The 15,135-nt window shown below is 37.3% G+C and overlaps 1 protein-coding gene across 5 annotated transcripts; it reads left to right on the top strand.

The window, feature by feature from the left end:
- Positions 1-868: 868 nt before the first annotated feature.
- Positions 869-10,891, top strand: LOC107777179 (BRAP2 RING ZnF UBP domain-containing protein 2). Of its 5 annotated transcripts, none has more exons than XM_016597171.2 (13): positions 882-1,001; positions 1,183-1,266; positions 3,335-3,450; positions 3,547-3,655; positions 3,764-3,878; positions 5,514-5,611; positions 8,331-8,437; positions 8,593-8,842; positions 8,996-9,049; positions 9,214-9,363; positions 9,505-9,569; positions 10,361-10,415; positions 10,500-10,891. In XM_016597171.2, the coding sequence occupies exons 2-13, from the start codon at positions 1,237-1,239 to the stop codon at positions 10,545-10,547; spliced, it is 1,197 nt and encodes a 398-aa protein (XP_016452657.1). In that variant the 5' UTR covers positions 882-1,001; positions 1,183-1,236; the 3' UTR covers positions 10,548-10,891. The 5 variants fall into 5 exon arrangements, with proteins under 5 accessions (XP_016452668.1, XP_016452657.1, XP_075102412.1 ...); XM_075246311.1 differs by having other exon boundaries at positions 898-1,001; positions 1,183-1,310; positions 3,315-3,450; XM_075246310.1 differs by lacking the exon at positions 1,183-1,266 and adding an exon at positions 1,655-1,781 and having other exon boundaries at positions 939-1,001.
- Positions 10,892-15,135: the final 4,244 nt, after the last annotated feature.

The raw sequence follows: 15,135 nt of genomic DNA on the forward strand, positions 1-15,135 counted from the left end.
TTTGATTTAACCATTCGATATCCTGAAGTCAGCTATCCCACTAATGAGGGTTTTGTGCCGGGATGCCCACTAAGGGGGTAAAGCGCTTCCTACCAAAGTGTCTCCATTCCAAGCTCTCTAACCCGAAACCTCTGTTTATGGATGGAGGGATCCTCGTCACATCCACGAGTACTTGCCAGGACACGTTTGGAGAAAAAACTGTGTGGTAGTAGTTACTGTTTGTTAAAACTGATTTACCTTCTCAAATAGTAATTACTTTTTGAGAACTATGCATAATGCATCATCTATGCTACTTTTACCCCTTTCCAGGCTAACAGAATGTTAATAATCAAATTAAGAGGGTGAACGTAAAAAGATCTACCTGAGAGTACGAACTGTTTTATAAATATGTTGAAAGTTTTCAAGTCTTGCCACACCTTGAAGTAATTTACCGCTGAAAATAATAAAATGCAAGCTTAACTAAGGAGATAAATGTTCTGCCTCATACCATTCCCATTGACTAATTACATGTCCATAAGTGAATGACCTTCAATTAATTTATGCTAATAATTTATCGAATACTCCTAACTGAGCATCAAACAATAAAGTAGAAGCAACCTATTAAAGGATGCACAATAGTTTTTTGGAACTAATACTAGTTTATGAATACTATTTTTTAAGTAATACCAGCCTTGTCATTTTTATCTCTGTCAAATATTTACCTATGAAATATACCAGAAATAGCAAAAACTGAAAAAATGCACCTCTAGTTGTGAATTCGTGTTAAACCCTAATCAAAGTTTGTCACCAAAAACTTTCACTTTTGGCAAACTTAAAGGACTAAAACTGCTTATGAATATTATATAAGGGATCATTTTAAACCTACTTAAAATATAGGAAACCATCGTGTCATTTCCCATTACTATTATTCTTGTTCACTTTCCAGAAGAAAACAGAGCCGATCCCGAGATTTTCCTCCTGCAGTTTAGTCCTTACCATCTCCTTCTCCGGAAAATCCATTTGTAAGTTCTTCTTTCTCTAATCTGCCTCTTATTTTTCCTATTCAAATTTCAGTCAAACCCTATTTCCTCTTTCCTACAAACTTTTACTTGTAGAATGCGAAATTTCGAATTGGATTTAGTTGTGTTCTGAATTAGGTTGTTATGATGTGTAATTTTTATATTAACTTTGGAAAACCTTCAGGTGATAAAAGTTTAAAAAAGAGAAAATTATTGTAGCGTGGTGATAGGAGGCGGCATGGATTCAGGGGATTCATCAATGTCTAAGGTGTTTCATTTTTCTTCTGGAAACCCTCGCATCGAAGAAACCATGTAGACCTGAATAGAATAGAACAGAATACAATAACAATAGAAATGATTTTTTACATTCATGTAGCCAACCCTGACTAGTTTCAGCTTGATGCAATAGTTGATTGATATTAATTGTTTTTTGTGCTTCAATCTGATAATTTACTCTCTTTTAAGCCTTGAATATGCATGCCAAGTTCAATGTGGATCCTCCTATAATTCTAACTCATATTATTGGGCAATTGTGTTTGGGTCCGGCATCTCGCAAAATGTAATTTTATATTTGACAATAACAATTGCTCTAAATAAAGTGCAATTTGCTATGTTTGATTTATAGAAGGTTGGGGGCTCTATTTTTCTTTACTTAGGTGTGAGAGGCTGGCATGGGAGGGCCAACAGAGAGGTAGAGGCATGCCGAAGAAGTATTTGGGAGAAGTGATTAGGCAAGATATGGCGATGCTCCAGCTCACGTAGGACATGACCATGGATAGGAAGGTGTGTTAGGTGGTCGAGTGTTGTCCTTGTTTGTAGCAGTAGCTTTGACACACCACTTGGTGTCTTTTTTTTTTTTTTTTTCGTACCCCTAGTCTTCTGTTACTACTTGTTGTTGTCTTGTGTTTCGGTTTTCTGATTGCATTACCTTTTGCTAGTTTTGTATTTTGCTTTGGTTGTCAGATCGGTTTGCTTGTTATTGCCCCTCCCCTCTCCCCTTCCCGAGCCAAAGATCTTTCGGAAACAACCTCTCTACCTTTTTAAAGGTAGGGGTTAGGTCTGCGTACACTCTATCCTCCCCATACCCTACTTGTGGGACTATACTGGGTATGTTGTTGTTATTGGAGCTTTAGGTGTCATCTAGAGGGAAGTTTATCTCATGACACGCACAAATTTTTGAAGTCCATGTGGATTCAAGAAGGATAGAAAATATTGTGAGCAGAGTGTGTGTAGAGGCGATAAGATTAGTTGGGATTAAGGTTGGTCGATGTCTCTTTGACGGGAGTCATTTTAGCTTGATGTTTTAGGGATATTTGTAAAATTTATAGCGTCCCTAGAGAACCCTTAGCCCGAGGGCTCGTTTGGTACAAGAAATAAGGGATGATTTATCCCGAGATTAAATTTGAGATAAGTTTATCCCACGTTTGGTTGGGATAAAATCGCGACGTAGTGTTATTTTTATCATGGGACAACCTGTTTCCCAACCAAACTGCCCCTTAGAGTGTTGTTATCATTTGGAGTTTTAGGTGGTAATGAACTGATTGATTTATAGTGGGTGATTGATTTGTAGTGGATTATCTGGACAATGTCGGTTAGTTACAGAGAAAAGATGAAAGAACCTTAATATCTGATAGAAGGAGATCCAATTGCTGAACGATGAGTGAAGTATGAAAGAATTCTTTGCTAGGATTTTTACATTGAAACTACTTATGCTTCCTTTTATTATTGCGAGAATTACGTGGAATTCTATGTGACATGTGACTTACATTTTGCTTTGAAGAAGTACTATGTAGTGGTGAAGTTTCTGATAATCTGGAAAAGGTCAAAGGTTGTAGAGGCCATATGAAATTAACAGTTCTATTGATTATTCTAAACCTCCAAACCAAAATGCATTTGGGAGAGTTTGTTTGATTGGTGTGCTTGGACACGTTAATAAGAAAAAAGAACAGAGTCAGATAAACTTTACTCTGCCTAGAGATATAGCTTTGGGCTGACTTGTAATAGTTTGCTTTTCTTGCTTGAGGGTTCGAATTCAATAACGTTTTGACTAGAAATGTGTAGATTCATCTGATAGCTACACATGAAGCTGTTTGTGCAACTATCATATGTTCAAATCTAGTAGCTTTTGAACTTTGAATTGTTTGTTTCTTGTTTCCCTTAGTATACAGATTTTTGATCTTATTCTATTCTATTACTCAAAACTGTAGAACAATAATAGGTCAAAATGTGTAATTAACGACAAAAAGCTTCAACCCCAAGCTAGTTGGAATTGACTATATGAATCCTCACCATCCATGAATCTAACAACTAATCTAGTGCTATTGTGTTGTCTTTAGGTGGGAAGAAAGCCTCTCCTCTGCGTGCTCAGTGTTCCAAATCACATGACATATGCAGACTTTTGTCAGTTTTGTGGTTCATTTGTTCAACATATGTTGGAAATGCGAATTGTCAGGTATTCTCTCCAAGTATTATGAGATTTTTGTTTAACTGGTTGTCTGTGATTCCTTCTGAACTTTGGTGTCTTGTGTGATCTTGTGCGAGGCTTTAGGAATGATGGAATGGAAGATTGTTACAGTATATTGATCAGGTTTGATGAGCAGAAAGCTGCAGATACTTTTTACAAGCATTTTAATGGTAGACGATTTTCATCTCTTGAGGTATGGTTGCTCCAATATTTGTCTTCTGCTTTGGCATCATAATAAATATCGCATAACATCAAATTCCAGTTTCATACTCCATTCTTGTTTTTGTTTCTTTGCTTGCAGGACGAGACCTGCAATGTGCTTTTTGCTGCTGATGTTCATTACACTGGTTCAATTGAACGCACCCAGTCCATACCTGCAAGCTCTACAGAGCAACCATTCTGTCCTGTTTGTCTTGGTATTTTTCCTAATCTAGTTTCAAAATGTTTAATTATATTTTGGAAATGGCACATTTTGGAAATTTGTAGCTTACTTATTCAACCCCTAAGCACATCTAAAGTGAGATTCACTCCAAAATGTTAGAGATGTTCATCTTCATTCGTTCACTTTCCTCCAAAATGTTTGTAACGTCCGCTTTAACCTCCAAATTTAAAAGTTTAACGTTTGCAAGAAATTTCTTATGTTATGTTTCCTTGTAACTCAGAGTCATGGCACTTACGATCTGAAATGTCCTAAAGTAACTAAATTCATATACACTGATAAAAAAGGTAACTATTTATTCATATATGGTAGACGTATGCCAGATTGCTCTTGCGAGCGTTTTAATGAAATCTAGTGTTCCTCTGCAAGCTGTGTTCATTTACCAAAAGCATACATCTAGTGTATGCGCAACCAGTCACCGAATCTCATTATGCCATATTTCTAGGATTGAATATGCTCTTACAGCTTGGACTTCATTTAAAAACTTACAAAGTCTTGGGGTCCTAAACTGATGCCTTGGGATGCTCAATTAGTTACAGTTTGCCTACACAGCTGATAATGCTTCTGTCCCAGTGGCACTAAATCTGATCCTCTGTTCTCAAGACTGTAGACGTACTTGCACACAAAGTCTCATTATGATATCATGGTGGACCAAACTGCTCATGAACTTACTAGTCAGGGCATCAACAACGTTTGGCCTTACTTGAATTATGTAGGATGGTGTAGTCACAATCCTTTCGTAACTCCATCATTCCTTACAAATGAAGTCTGAAATTTTTCTACTAGATTTACTTATTTAATTAAGTAATCCTAATTCCTAACTTAACTCTTAGAAAACAAACTGGATACCACTTGGTAGCTTAACTCTTAGGAAACTGAAGTGAGTGGTCGGCCAATGGTATCAAACGATATGAGTGTTTGAACTTAAATTATATAAAAATAAAATGAGTTGGTGTCAAACATGTGACCTGGTGGTGTTATATATTTTAATAACTTTGAACAGAGGCTGAACTCGAAGAAGTCGTAGGTTATAGTGTGCGCGTGCGTGCGTACTAGTGTGTCTATATATCTTGTATGCTTCATGTGATACATAAACACCCGCTACTCTGCACAAAAGAAAGTTACTTGTCACAATATACTACATTTACCAGATCGATTAGTTTTGGCTAATTATCTGATGAAGCTAGATGATCCCTTATAGTTAAAAGTTTTTCGTCCTCAAAGCATTTACGAGTGATTCGAGTCACTTGATAGGAAATTGATGTCCATGGTCCATGTGGATCTGGATATAACTCTTGTTCCACCTGTATGCTGCCTCTTGGATTTGCAATATTAAAATTTCAGTTATTATTTAAAAAAATCGAATCAATTTATTACAGAAGTTTCTCGCCACCACTTCAATAAATGGAATGCTAATTAATCTGTATGTCTTCATTTAGCATACTGCAAATTCAACATAATGCAGAAGTCCTTGTTAATATTGCTTTGAGTTTAACCTTATAAATTAGTTTGGTATTTTATGAGGATGTGCAGCCAGAGATTTCCAATGTTTAGCTGGATTATATTGGCGAGTTTCCTCTCATATGTATTTTAATTCCTGTGCAATTTGCAGAGAGACTGGACCAGGATACAAGTGGAATTCTCACAACCATTTGTAATCACTCCTTTCATTGTTCATGTATTTCTAAATGGACAGATTCTTCGTGCCCTGTAAGTAATACTTTCTATCTTTCAACCATACGCTTGAGCGTCAACTTAGACATGGTCTGGAAAACTGAATTGGTCTTGATGCTCTAGTATTCATATTCATGTAAATGTCATGGACCATAACTTATACAGTTGTTTGTGTCAGGCTTTTAGATTTAATCCAACCTGTAAGTAAGTAACATGTTGTTATTGATATTGTTTACTATGTTTCTTACTAATATTTGCATTACCCTATTGTCACATTGCCATGTCTTCAATAATGTTTGCTTCTAACATCCATTGTTCTTGTTGAATAATTGCTTAGCTTGAGGTAGTGCCTTATCGGCATTTTATGTCTTTAGTTACCTCACTTGTTTGCTTGAGTTTTCTGTCTTAATGTTTTTAAAAATATGGCCTTCTGCAACATTTTCAAGATGATATTAGGTCCACTTCACAATTTGCTTTGTGTGTGCATGTGCAGTTTTAGTTTTGTATTGGACGTAATTTTTTTGGGAATTTAAATTAAGTACCTTTGAGTCTTAAAATAGAAGAAAAGAGTCACAAGTTTTAATTTTTAGGTAGGAGGAACACATTTATCGTTATTGTTAATTATCTAAACACAAGTTAAAAGAAGCCCCAAAATTTCCGTGTTTGCACTTAGGCCAGCTTGTGCGTATTTGGACTATTCCACCATTTACTGCTACCTTTCACCAGCAATCGGGTAACTTTGCCCTCCAAGGCGTAGGCAGATGGAAGAGATCACCTAGCTTTTTATCTCTCTGCTTGGATTTGACTGCTAGGCCACATCCTTGGGTGCTTCTTCGTAAAACTTTGGCTAAGAGAAATGGTTTTCAACATTTTTCCCACTTATATCTGCTATCAATTGCCTGGATTGGTGCCTATTCTTAACATGAGTTGTTTCTTCCTCTTCAACTTAGCAATGAACTCTGAAGCAAGTGTGGCTAATATAGGGTTGAATTTTAATTAAGGCGGAATACATATACGGCTCCTTAAACTTGCCCGATATTTTAACCTAGTTACTTTAATTAAGTCTTGTACCGATTAGATACTTCAACCTCAGTCAATGTGTATCTATTAAATACATAGCTGACAATCTCTCATAGATAGAAGGGGCGTGAATTTCAAACTCAATGACTTGGCAAAAATGACAAATTAGAACGTGACACATGGAAAATTAACTTTAAAAAAATCTTTTCCACAAAAAAAAAAAAGAAATTCTTTCTCCTCCAACCACTTCTTCCCGTCATCTTCCTCAACCACACTAAGCCCACTTTCCATCTCCATTTTCAACCAAAATCAACATCACCCATTTCTCCATAACAACTCTACCAGACAAATTAAAGGTTGCTAATCAACGAAACGGGTTTTGTCATTTTTATCCATTCTCAGCCATTATTTTAGCCATTGATTCAAACCCATTTTTTTCCGGCCATCTTCGAACAAGTACTTTTCTATTTAAAATTTTTTCTCAAGAAATGTTTATAATGGTAAAACTTAGCTAGACTTGTTTGAAGGACTTTGAACAATTTGTATGCTGGAGTGTCATGGCATTCACTGCTTTTGTTTTTGGTCATTGAAGAGAGAGGTCGACGTCGCCGGAGAAATTCTGCCGCGGACGAAGTCGGATCTTGCCTTCTTGGAAACAACGTTCAATGGAAACCAATTTCTTTGTCAAAGTAAAATATTCACAAGGTTGAATCACTGGAACTAACTTAACAATGTATATGGAATCTAACAAATGTCCAAAGGCAGAGTTCCTTGTTAAAGCCTTCGCCGGAAAGCTATTGTCCAGTTAACTTCTTTTCCTTCTCTTCACAATCAAAGAATGAGCAAAAAAAGTTAGTGAGAGGGTGGTTATGGTAGTTCTCCGCTAATGGTGGTCGGCCGACGATGGTGGTAGCGAGAAGTTGTTTTCTTCTTATTATAACCATTAGGAGAAGGGGGAGACCTACAAATGGAAAAATGTGATTTTCTTAGAAATAAAAAATAAAAAAAAAGTAAGATTTTGGACATACCCACCCGCCTAAGGGGGTGTGAGAAATATTTTTTTTGCCATGTCAGCTTATTGTGTTTAATAGATACACATTGAATGAGGTTGAAGTATCTAATAGGTACAAGGCTTAAGTGAAGTAGCTAGGTTAAAATATTGGGCAAGTTTAAGGAGCCGTATATGTATTCCGCCTTTAATTAAATTGGCACTACAGTAAGTTTTTCGAAGTTGCAAGTGTTTTGGTTCTTTTACAAGTTACAATAACAACAACAACAACAACAACAAGCCCAGTGAAAGTGGGGTCTGGGGAGGGTGAAGTGTACGCAAATCTTACCCCTACCTAATGAAGGTAGAGAGGCTGTTTCCGAAAGACCCTCGGCTTAAAAGAAGTGAAAATACAAGTTACAATGACTTTCTTATATTCAAGAAGTTATTTGGTAAATTATCATGATCAGATTAAGTTAGACCGTTTGATGAAATTATATACCCCTGATGCTTAGTGAAGAAAAATCTCATGGACTTGAAAAAAATGTATATATCTAATAGCTGAAAACAGTATAAGTAGGGTCTTATCAGCTGATTAACAGTGAAGGAAGAATTCTTTTCCTTATTTAGTGTACTGAGAGTTAGGCTGATTTTTAGACATCATATACCAGTGTTAGTTCGAAAATATGTTTTTCAAGTGAAGTACTAATAGAAATTAGCTGACTCAACTTAAACATGTTCTCTCAGGTATGTCGATACTGCCAGCAGCAGCCTGGAAACTCAACGTGTTCTATCTGTCAATCACCAGAAAATCTATGGATGTGTGTTATTTGTGGTTTTGTTGGCTGTGGAAGGTGTTAATACTATCTCTCTTGGTATAACTAAATCGACTTGAAGACTAATTTTATCCCAAAACAATTTTTAAGAACTAAAAGATGAATGATCTTTTTGACTGCTGGGTAAGTATAGGTTTTAGTAATTGATGTTCAACATGTTGATTTTGCTATAGATACAAAGAAGCTCATGCTATAAGGCACTGGAAAGAGACACAACATTGCTATGCACTTGAACTGGAAACGCGTCGTGTCTGGGACTACGCAGGGGACAACTATGTTCACCGTTTGATTCAGTCTAAAACTGATGGCAAGTTGGTTGAGCTCAACCACCATTGTCATCATGATATTGATGGCTGCTGCAGCTGCGAATGTGCTACAGATCCTGGATTTAGTGAGACTCTTGCAAACAGCAAAGTTGAAGCTGTACGTCTCTCTCTTCATTTACAAATTGTTTTTATTTTGCTTTTGCTTTTTTACTCTTATTCATCTAGTCAAAAGCTTAATCTTTGCATGGCTTTGGTCCTTCTGCTACTTGATCTGGGAATACTTGGTAATCTTCAAAAATTTTAACTGCAGATTGTGAACGAGTACAATGAGCTCCTGACTTTGCAACTGGAGAACCAAAAAATGGTTAAGCTTCTTACTTTTTAGCTAGACTAGATAATAAGATTGTTAATCTGAATTTCTTCAGTTCTTTCAAGTCTGGTTATTCATTTGAATGCAGAGATATTGATTAACAATTTAGGACCATGACATTCTATTTACCGTATTAACAGCTTCTGCTTTGATAATAGTACTTCGAGTCCTTACTGCAAGAGGTTGAAGAAGAAACTGATAGGGAAATTAAGGAAGCTGTTGAGAAATCACTTTGTCAGAATCCAAGGTTGATGAAGTTAAAAGTGCGTTTGGACAAATGCATTGAAGAGAAGAAATTTCTTGATGATGTGAGTTCTATTGAAGTCTATTAACCATTATTGATCTCTGAGCTGTTACCAGTTTATCATTATTTAGCTCTGTATTCCCTTTTAAAGTCATTTGATTTCTCCTGATTCTGAACTTGAATTGTTTGGTGTTGAACCCTCTAGATCAATGACAATCTTACCAGAAACAAGGATATATGGGAAGCCAAGATATCGGAGATTGAAGAAAGGTATCATTCTTTTCCTTGGTTGTTGTGTGTCATCACTCTGAGGCAATGGTAGGCAATTATTTTCTCAGAACTCTTCCATCCGACCAACCTGCTTTCCTTTAAATGTTTGCTATTTTATTTTCCACAAAAGTGCTATTATTTCAAACTTTGAGCACAGGTAGATCACAAGAACTGCAATTTTGTGCCAATTGACCATCAACCTCATTTTGCATGTTACTTCATCATGATCGTCTAATATAATAATAATAATAATAAGTAATAAACTCCATGAAGCTTTGGTAGTTTCTTTCTTATCCAATAACCATATTCTCTCAATGTTCCAAATCCTGCAGAAGCATGTATTGTCATTCACTCAAAATTTTTACCTCTTGCCATTTGACAAGTGGCTTTAATAATTGTTACAAGAATTGCTTCTTTCAGATAAGTATTGGCTTTGATAAACTTGTTTTTGTTGCTGTGTTAACTGCTTCTCAATGATCTGGTTGAAGGAAAATCTGCCCCTAGTGTAAAATTGCAACATTGACGACGGTTTACTTGCAAAGTTGATGTACTCTATGCATTGTGGTCTTTTAATGAGGAAAAGCTTCACTCAGCTGTTGGCAGAGGTTTTTTGTCTTGTAGAGTTAGTGTTGTTCATGTAATGGATGATCTCTTTCTTAGACCAACTTGACATACATATCGGCCTTCATATTATTCCAGGATTGCTAAATTACTTCCTAATCTTGTCAAAATATATCATGCTACCGCTCTCATGTAGTATCCTATTGTGTCTTTTAACATCTAATTTTTAGGGAGAAGAGGAAGTTGAAAATGAAGGATGAGAAGATACACGAATTGGAGGAACAGGTAAACTTGACCTAACAACTGGACTAGCATATTTTTAGTTGTTATCTAGGAGTAAATCTGATTGCTATTATGTTTGAGTTGCAGCTTGCAACTCTGATGGCATCCATCGAAACGGAGAATGCAGTTCAATAGATGCCTTAGTGAAATGGGGCAACAGCTGACCTGGAGTCGAAGCCTAGCACCTTGAAGTTGTGTCGGGAGAAGCAGCCGGGATCATAAAGTAGTTATTTTAGGCATCATACAGTAGTGTCTTACAAATGTGAAAATGCCTCTCTTGTATATATGACGGATATTAGGTGTTGTCCAGAAAACCCTGTATAGTGACCTCAATCGAAAGTAGTTCCCAGCTTTTAGCCGTTGATTGTGGTTAACCTCTTTTGTGTATGAATGTATCGGAAAGAGCAGCACATTAGTGAATGATCTGAATATGCCTAACTGAACATCAAACAATAAAGTAGAAACAACCTATTAAGACATGTACAAGTGTTTTTTGCAAGTAACATTACGTTATGTGTTCTGTTTGTCTATATATCCCCATGAATGAGTAATCCGAAACATGAATACTATTTTCCATGTAATAAACCAGTTAATGTACCTTGTCATTGCCTAGTCTATTATTCCCGAGAATTTTAAGTCATCCTTAGGACTACGAAGACGCAGAGGTAGGCCAAAGAAGAGGTGGGGAGAGGTTATTAGGCAAGACATGGCGCAACTTTAGCTGATCGAGGACATGACCCTTGATAGGAAGTTATGGAGGTCGAGGATTAGGGTAGTAGAGTAGGTAGTCTAGAGTGTTCATAACAGTAGGATTGGCACATAGTCTCGCTTTCTGTTGGTAGTAGGTTTTTATGACTAACCGTTGTTTTCTTTCATTGTTAATCACCTTACTATCTTGTTATTTTTATTCTGCTTTTATATGACTTTTTGGTACTGTCCCTTCTTGTCTATATTTTCATTAATGTGGTGCTTATGTTTTTCTGACCGATGGTCTATTGGAAACAACCTCTCTCTCCTCACAAGGTAGGGGTAAGGTCTGCGCACACACTACCCTCCTCAGACCCTACGGTGTACGATAATATGTTGTTGTTGTTGCAATTTTAAGTCATCCTTAGCGGCCAGAGGCGGTTGTAGCGCTTAACATACAAGATCATCCAAACGACTCATTATATTTGTTAAAAAATGTGATCACCCAAAATGTCATCTTTAAATTTAATAATTAATTTTGTATTCTAAGACCTCGAAAATCACTATTTATCATTTCTCGACTTGCGTGCGCAGTCCGTAAAATTTTTCGGAAAGTTTTCAGGTGAAAAATGAGATATTGTAAATTTGTTTATGATTTGGGACTACGAGGCGGTACCTCGAAAGTGTCTTTGTTGATATTAATTTATGGCCGCAGTTGCCTTGATTATTGTGTGATTTTCTTAAAGTTGAAAAGAATTCTGTTTTATTTCCACGAGGTATTTATTTGCCATTATTTGATGTAATTAAATGTGACATACTACTTGATTCATTTCCATTGTCATTTTATCTTATAATATTGTTTAAACATTTTACCATGCCATTATTTATTCTCCAGTAGGGCCTGACCTGACCTCGTCACTACTCTACCGAGGTTAGGCTTGGCACTTACTGGGTACCGCTGTGGTGTACTCATACTACGCTTCTGCACATCTTTTTGTGCAGATCCAGGTACATCTTATCAGACCACGCATCAGTAAACTAGCTGTACGAGAAGATTTCGAGGTATATCTGCCAACGCCCGCAGACTCCGGAGTCCCCTTCTATTCTTGTGATGTTGCTTCCTTATTTTCTTTAGACTCTGTTATATAGAAACATCGAGGATAAATTCTTAGAAGCTTGTGACTTATTTCTACCGGGTTTTAGGAGTTGAAATTGTTTGAATTGTAGTTTAATTATTTCAGATATTTATTATTATTCCACATTGTTAGGCTTACCTAGTCTTAGAGACTAGGTGCCATCACGACATCCTACGGAGGGAATTTGGGGTCGTGACAAGTTGGTATCAGAGCTCTAGGTTCATAGGTGTTATGAGTCACAAGCAGGTTTAGTAGAGTCTTGCGGATCGGTACGGAGACGTCTGTACTTATATTCGAGAGGCTATGGAATTGTTAGGAAATATTCACTTCTTTGACTCCTTATCGTGCGGCATTGATTTAGCTTGAAACATATATCTTATATTCCTTTGTATCCACTCGTGTATGACATTGCGCACTCGGTATCAGTTGTGCGTCGATGACTCGTGATGCCGTAGATGGACTATGAGGGAGCCAGAGATGCTCAAACATTGCCTCAATGTGTGGTTCCGACTGAAGATGCGAGCGTATTGAGAGATCACCTAGTAAATTATGCGGGGGTGCAATGGACATTGGAGTCTGGTTGATTTATACAAGTTGTGAAGGTTATTATTGTGGATCATCGGACGTTATGACCTATGACTTCGCGCCGAATGGGGGGAGTCCATTATCAATGGGTGGATTGCGGGGTCATGTGTTATATCAGTTTTGACCTGAAATGTATATATGTGGTACTGAAAGGTTCCCTAAAATTTACACATGTTTAAGACTTGAGATTTTGTAGAGGATAAGGTTGGGACTTGCGGTATGTCCACCTCCTTAATAATCATATACTTCAGTACCAAAGGAGTTACAGAAACAACTCTAAATTTATAGAAGGTCTACTCAGCATGGACGTCACGGTTGCGGATTTTGGGGTGCTTTGGAGGAAGTACAGTTGTTGACGAGATTATGGACTATGTGGTTCGTGCCAAGATTTGTCTGTATGGAGCTCTACTTTTGTGATCGTTGTGTATAAATAGGGGTAGGGGTTACCCCAAGGAAGAATCGAAGAGTATGTTAAAAAATGGGTCAGCTCAACAGTGTTGAGTCAGTATAACAAAAGAAGAAATTTGCCTTGGGAGAGATATTTCTCCACCGGTGTTCGTGTCAAGCCTATGAAGAGGGCAGACCGGCCAATGCAACACTATCCACTTGGCTCAGTTCTCAGAAATGCTTTTGAAAGAGTTTGTTTCCCGGACTCTCCATAATGCATGGCGCATAGGGTTTGAACGGTTGCGTCAGGTCACCATTAACGGTGTCAGAATATGCCATCAAGTTCAATAAGTTAGCCCGTCATACTCCTACTTTGCTTCCTACAACTAGAGGGCGAGTCCACAGACTCATTAAAGGACTCAATTATGATCGTAAAATTTTGTACGACTCGGGAGCTACAAGCTGATACTTCATTTCTGCTAGTTGTACAAATTGCCAAGATATTAGAATGTGTTCGGGGTGAGGAAAAAAGGAAACTAAGGAGACCAAGACATCTCGAGGTTCTGGGGGATTCAATGGATTCTACTCTGCAAGTATAAATTATTACGGAGGGGGCTCGAGCAGTCGGCCAACTCAGTCCGCACATCGGATTATTCGGGGTACTCTAGTAAGTTCTTTTAATGCACCACCGATATAAGTTCCTATAATGTTTATTCCAGTTATCTGGTACAGACTCAATATGAGCAGCCTAACCCGCAAAGGGGTTGTTATGGATACGGTGATACTAGGCACATCATGAGAAAATTATCCCAAACTTGGGAGAGACTTATTTCATCAAAGCACTCAGGCTACGTGCCCCATTGCAGTTACTACACCACCCACACGACCAGTTAGGGGTGGAGGACAGACGAGTAGAAGGCGTCCTAGAGGTGAAGACCCAGCCGTTGATATATTTGTTTTACGGTATGGCGGAGGTCGCTACATCAGATGGTGTCATTACAGGTACGACATCGATTTAATATAAAGTAATAATTTCCTTAACTTGATTCGGTTCTCAGTATCGAAACGAGTCCTCCTATTGTACTCCTCTTATGAGTAAGCTTCATAATTCTATAATCTACTTATGTGTTTACCCCTGTTGGGAGATTTTTATGGAGATAACTACGCCTATCATTTTGTGTTGGTCACTAATAAGAGGTGCGAGGCTAAATGTGGCTTTCTGTTACTCATTTCGATAAATTTTGATGTAAATTCCAAATAATTAATTGCAAATTGTGAATTATATGCCCTACCGGTGTGAGGTTCATTATGTGTTGTGATTTGGTGTAACCGAAATTATTTAAAAGGAGAAAATAGAAATTTTCAATTGGCACGATGTGCATATTACTTGTGATTCAGAACTGAGGACGAGATCCTCATATTTTTATATAAATTGATATGTTTAAACCGGGCTGCGAGCTGCGGTGGAAGTTATATAAGGACGAGATCTTTGTGAGGAAAATTCTTGTGTTTAAGTTCTCCCTTGTGAAATTAAATTTGTACTTTAGTACTAATGGGGAGTCATGCCTGTTAGGCTTATTTAAAAATTCTTATATGAAATTCTCCGTGCATAGGTGTCAAATTCATGTTGTAATTATTAATTTTTAACCTACGAGGTAGGTGCCCGCCTAGGTGGCATTAAATATGACTCGTTAATTCGGGTAAATAATTATGAGGTCTTCATGCCTCGCATCTAGTTATCAGTATTGTGAAGGCGCAAACGAGATTTTTGTTAACATGAGGTTAAATGAAGATTCTGTAATTGATTATGAACAACTATTAAGACCAAATTGATCCAAGAGGGTGCCCCATTTACAGGGTCAGACAAGTGTGAGTTGAGCTTTTAGAAGCTCAAGATCACTTTGACTCCGACACAAGTGTTGGTATTA

Source organism: Nicotiana tabacum, chromosome 23 (assembly GCF_000715075.1).
Source record: "Nicotiana tabacum cultivar K326 chromosome 23, ASM71507v2, whole genome shotgun sequence".
Classification (NCBI taxonomy): domain Eukaryota; kingdom Viridiplantae; phylum Streptophyta; class Magnoliopsida; order Solanales; family Solanaceae; genus Nicotiana; species Nicotiana tabacum.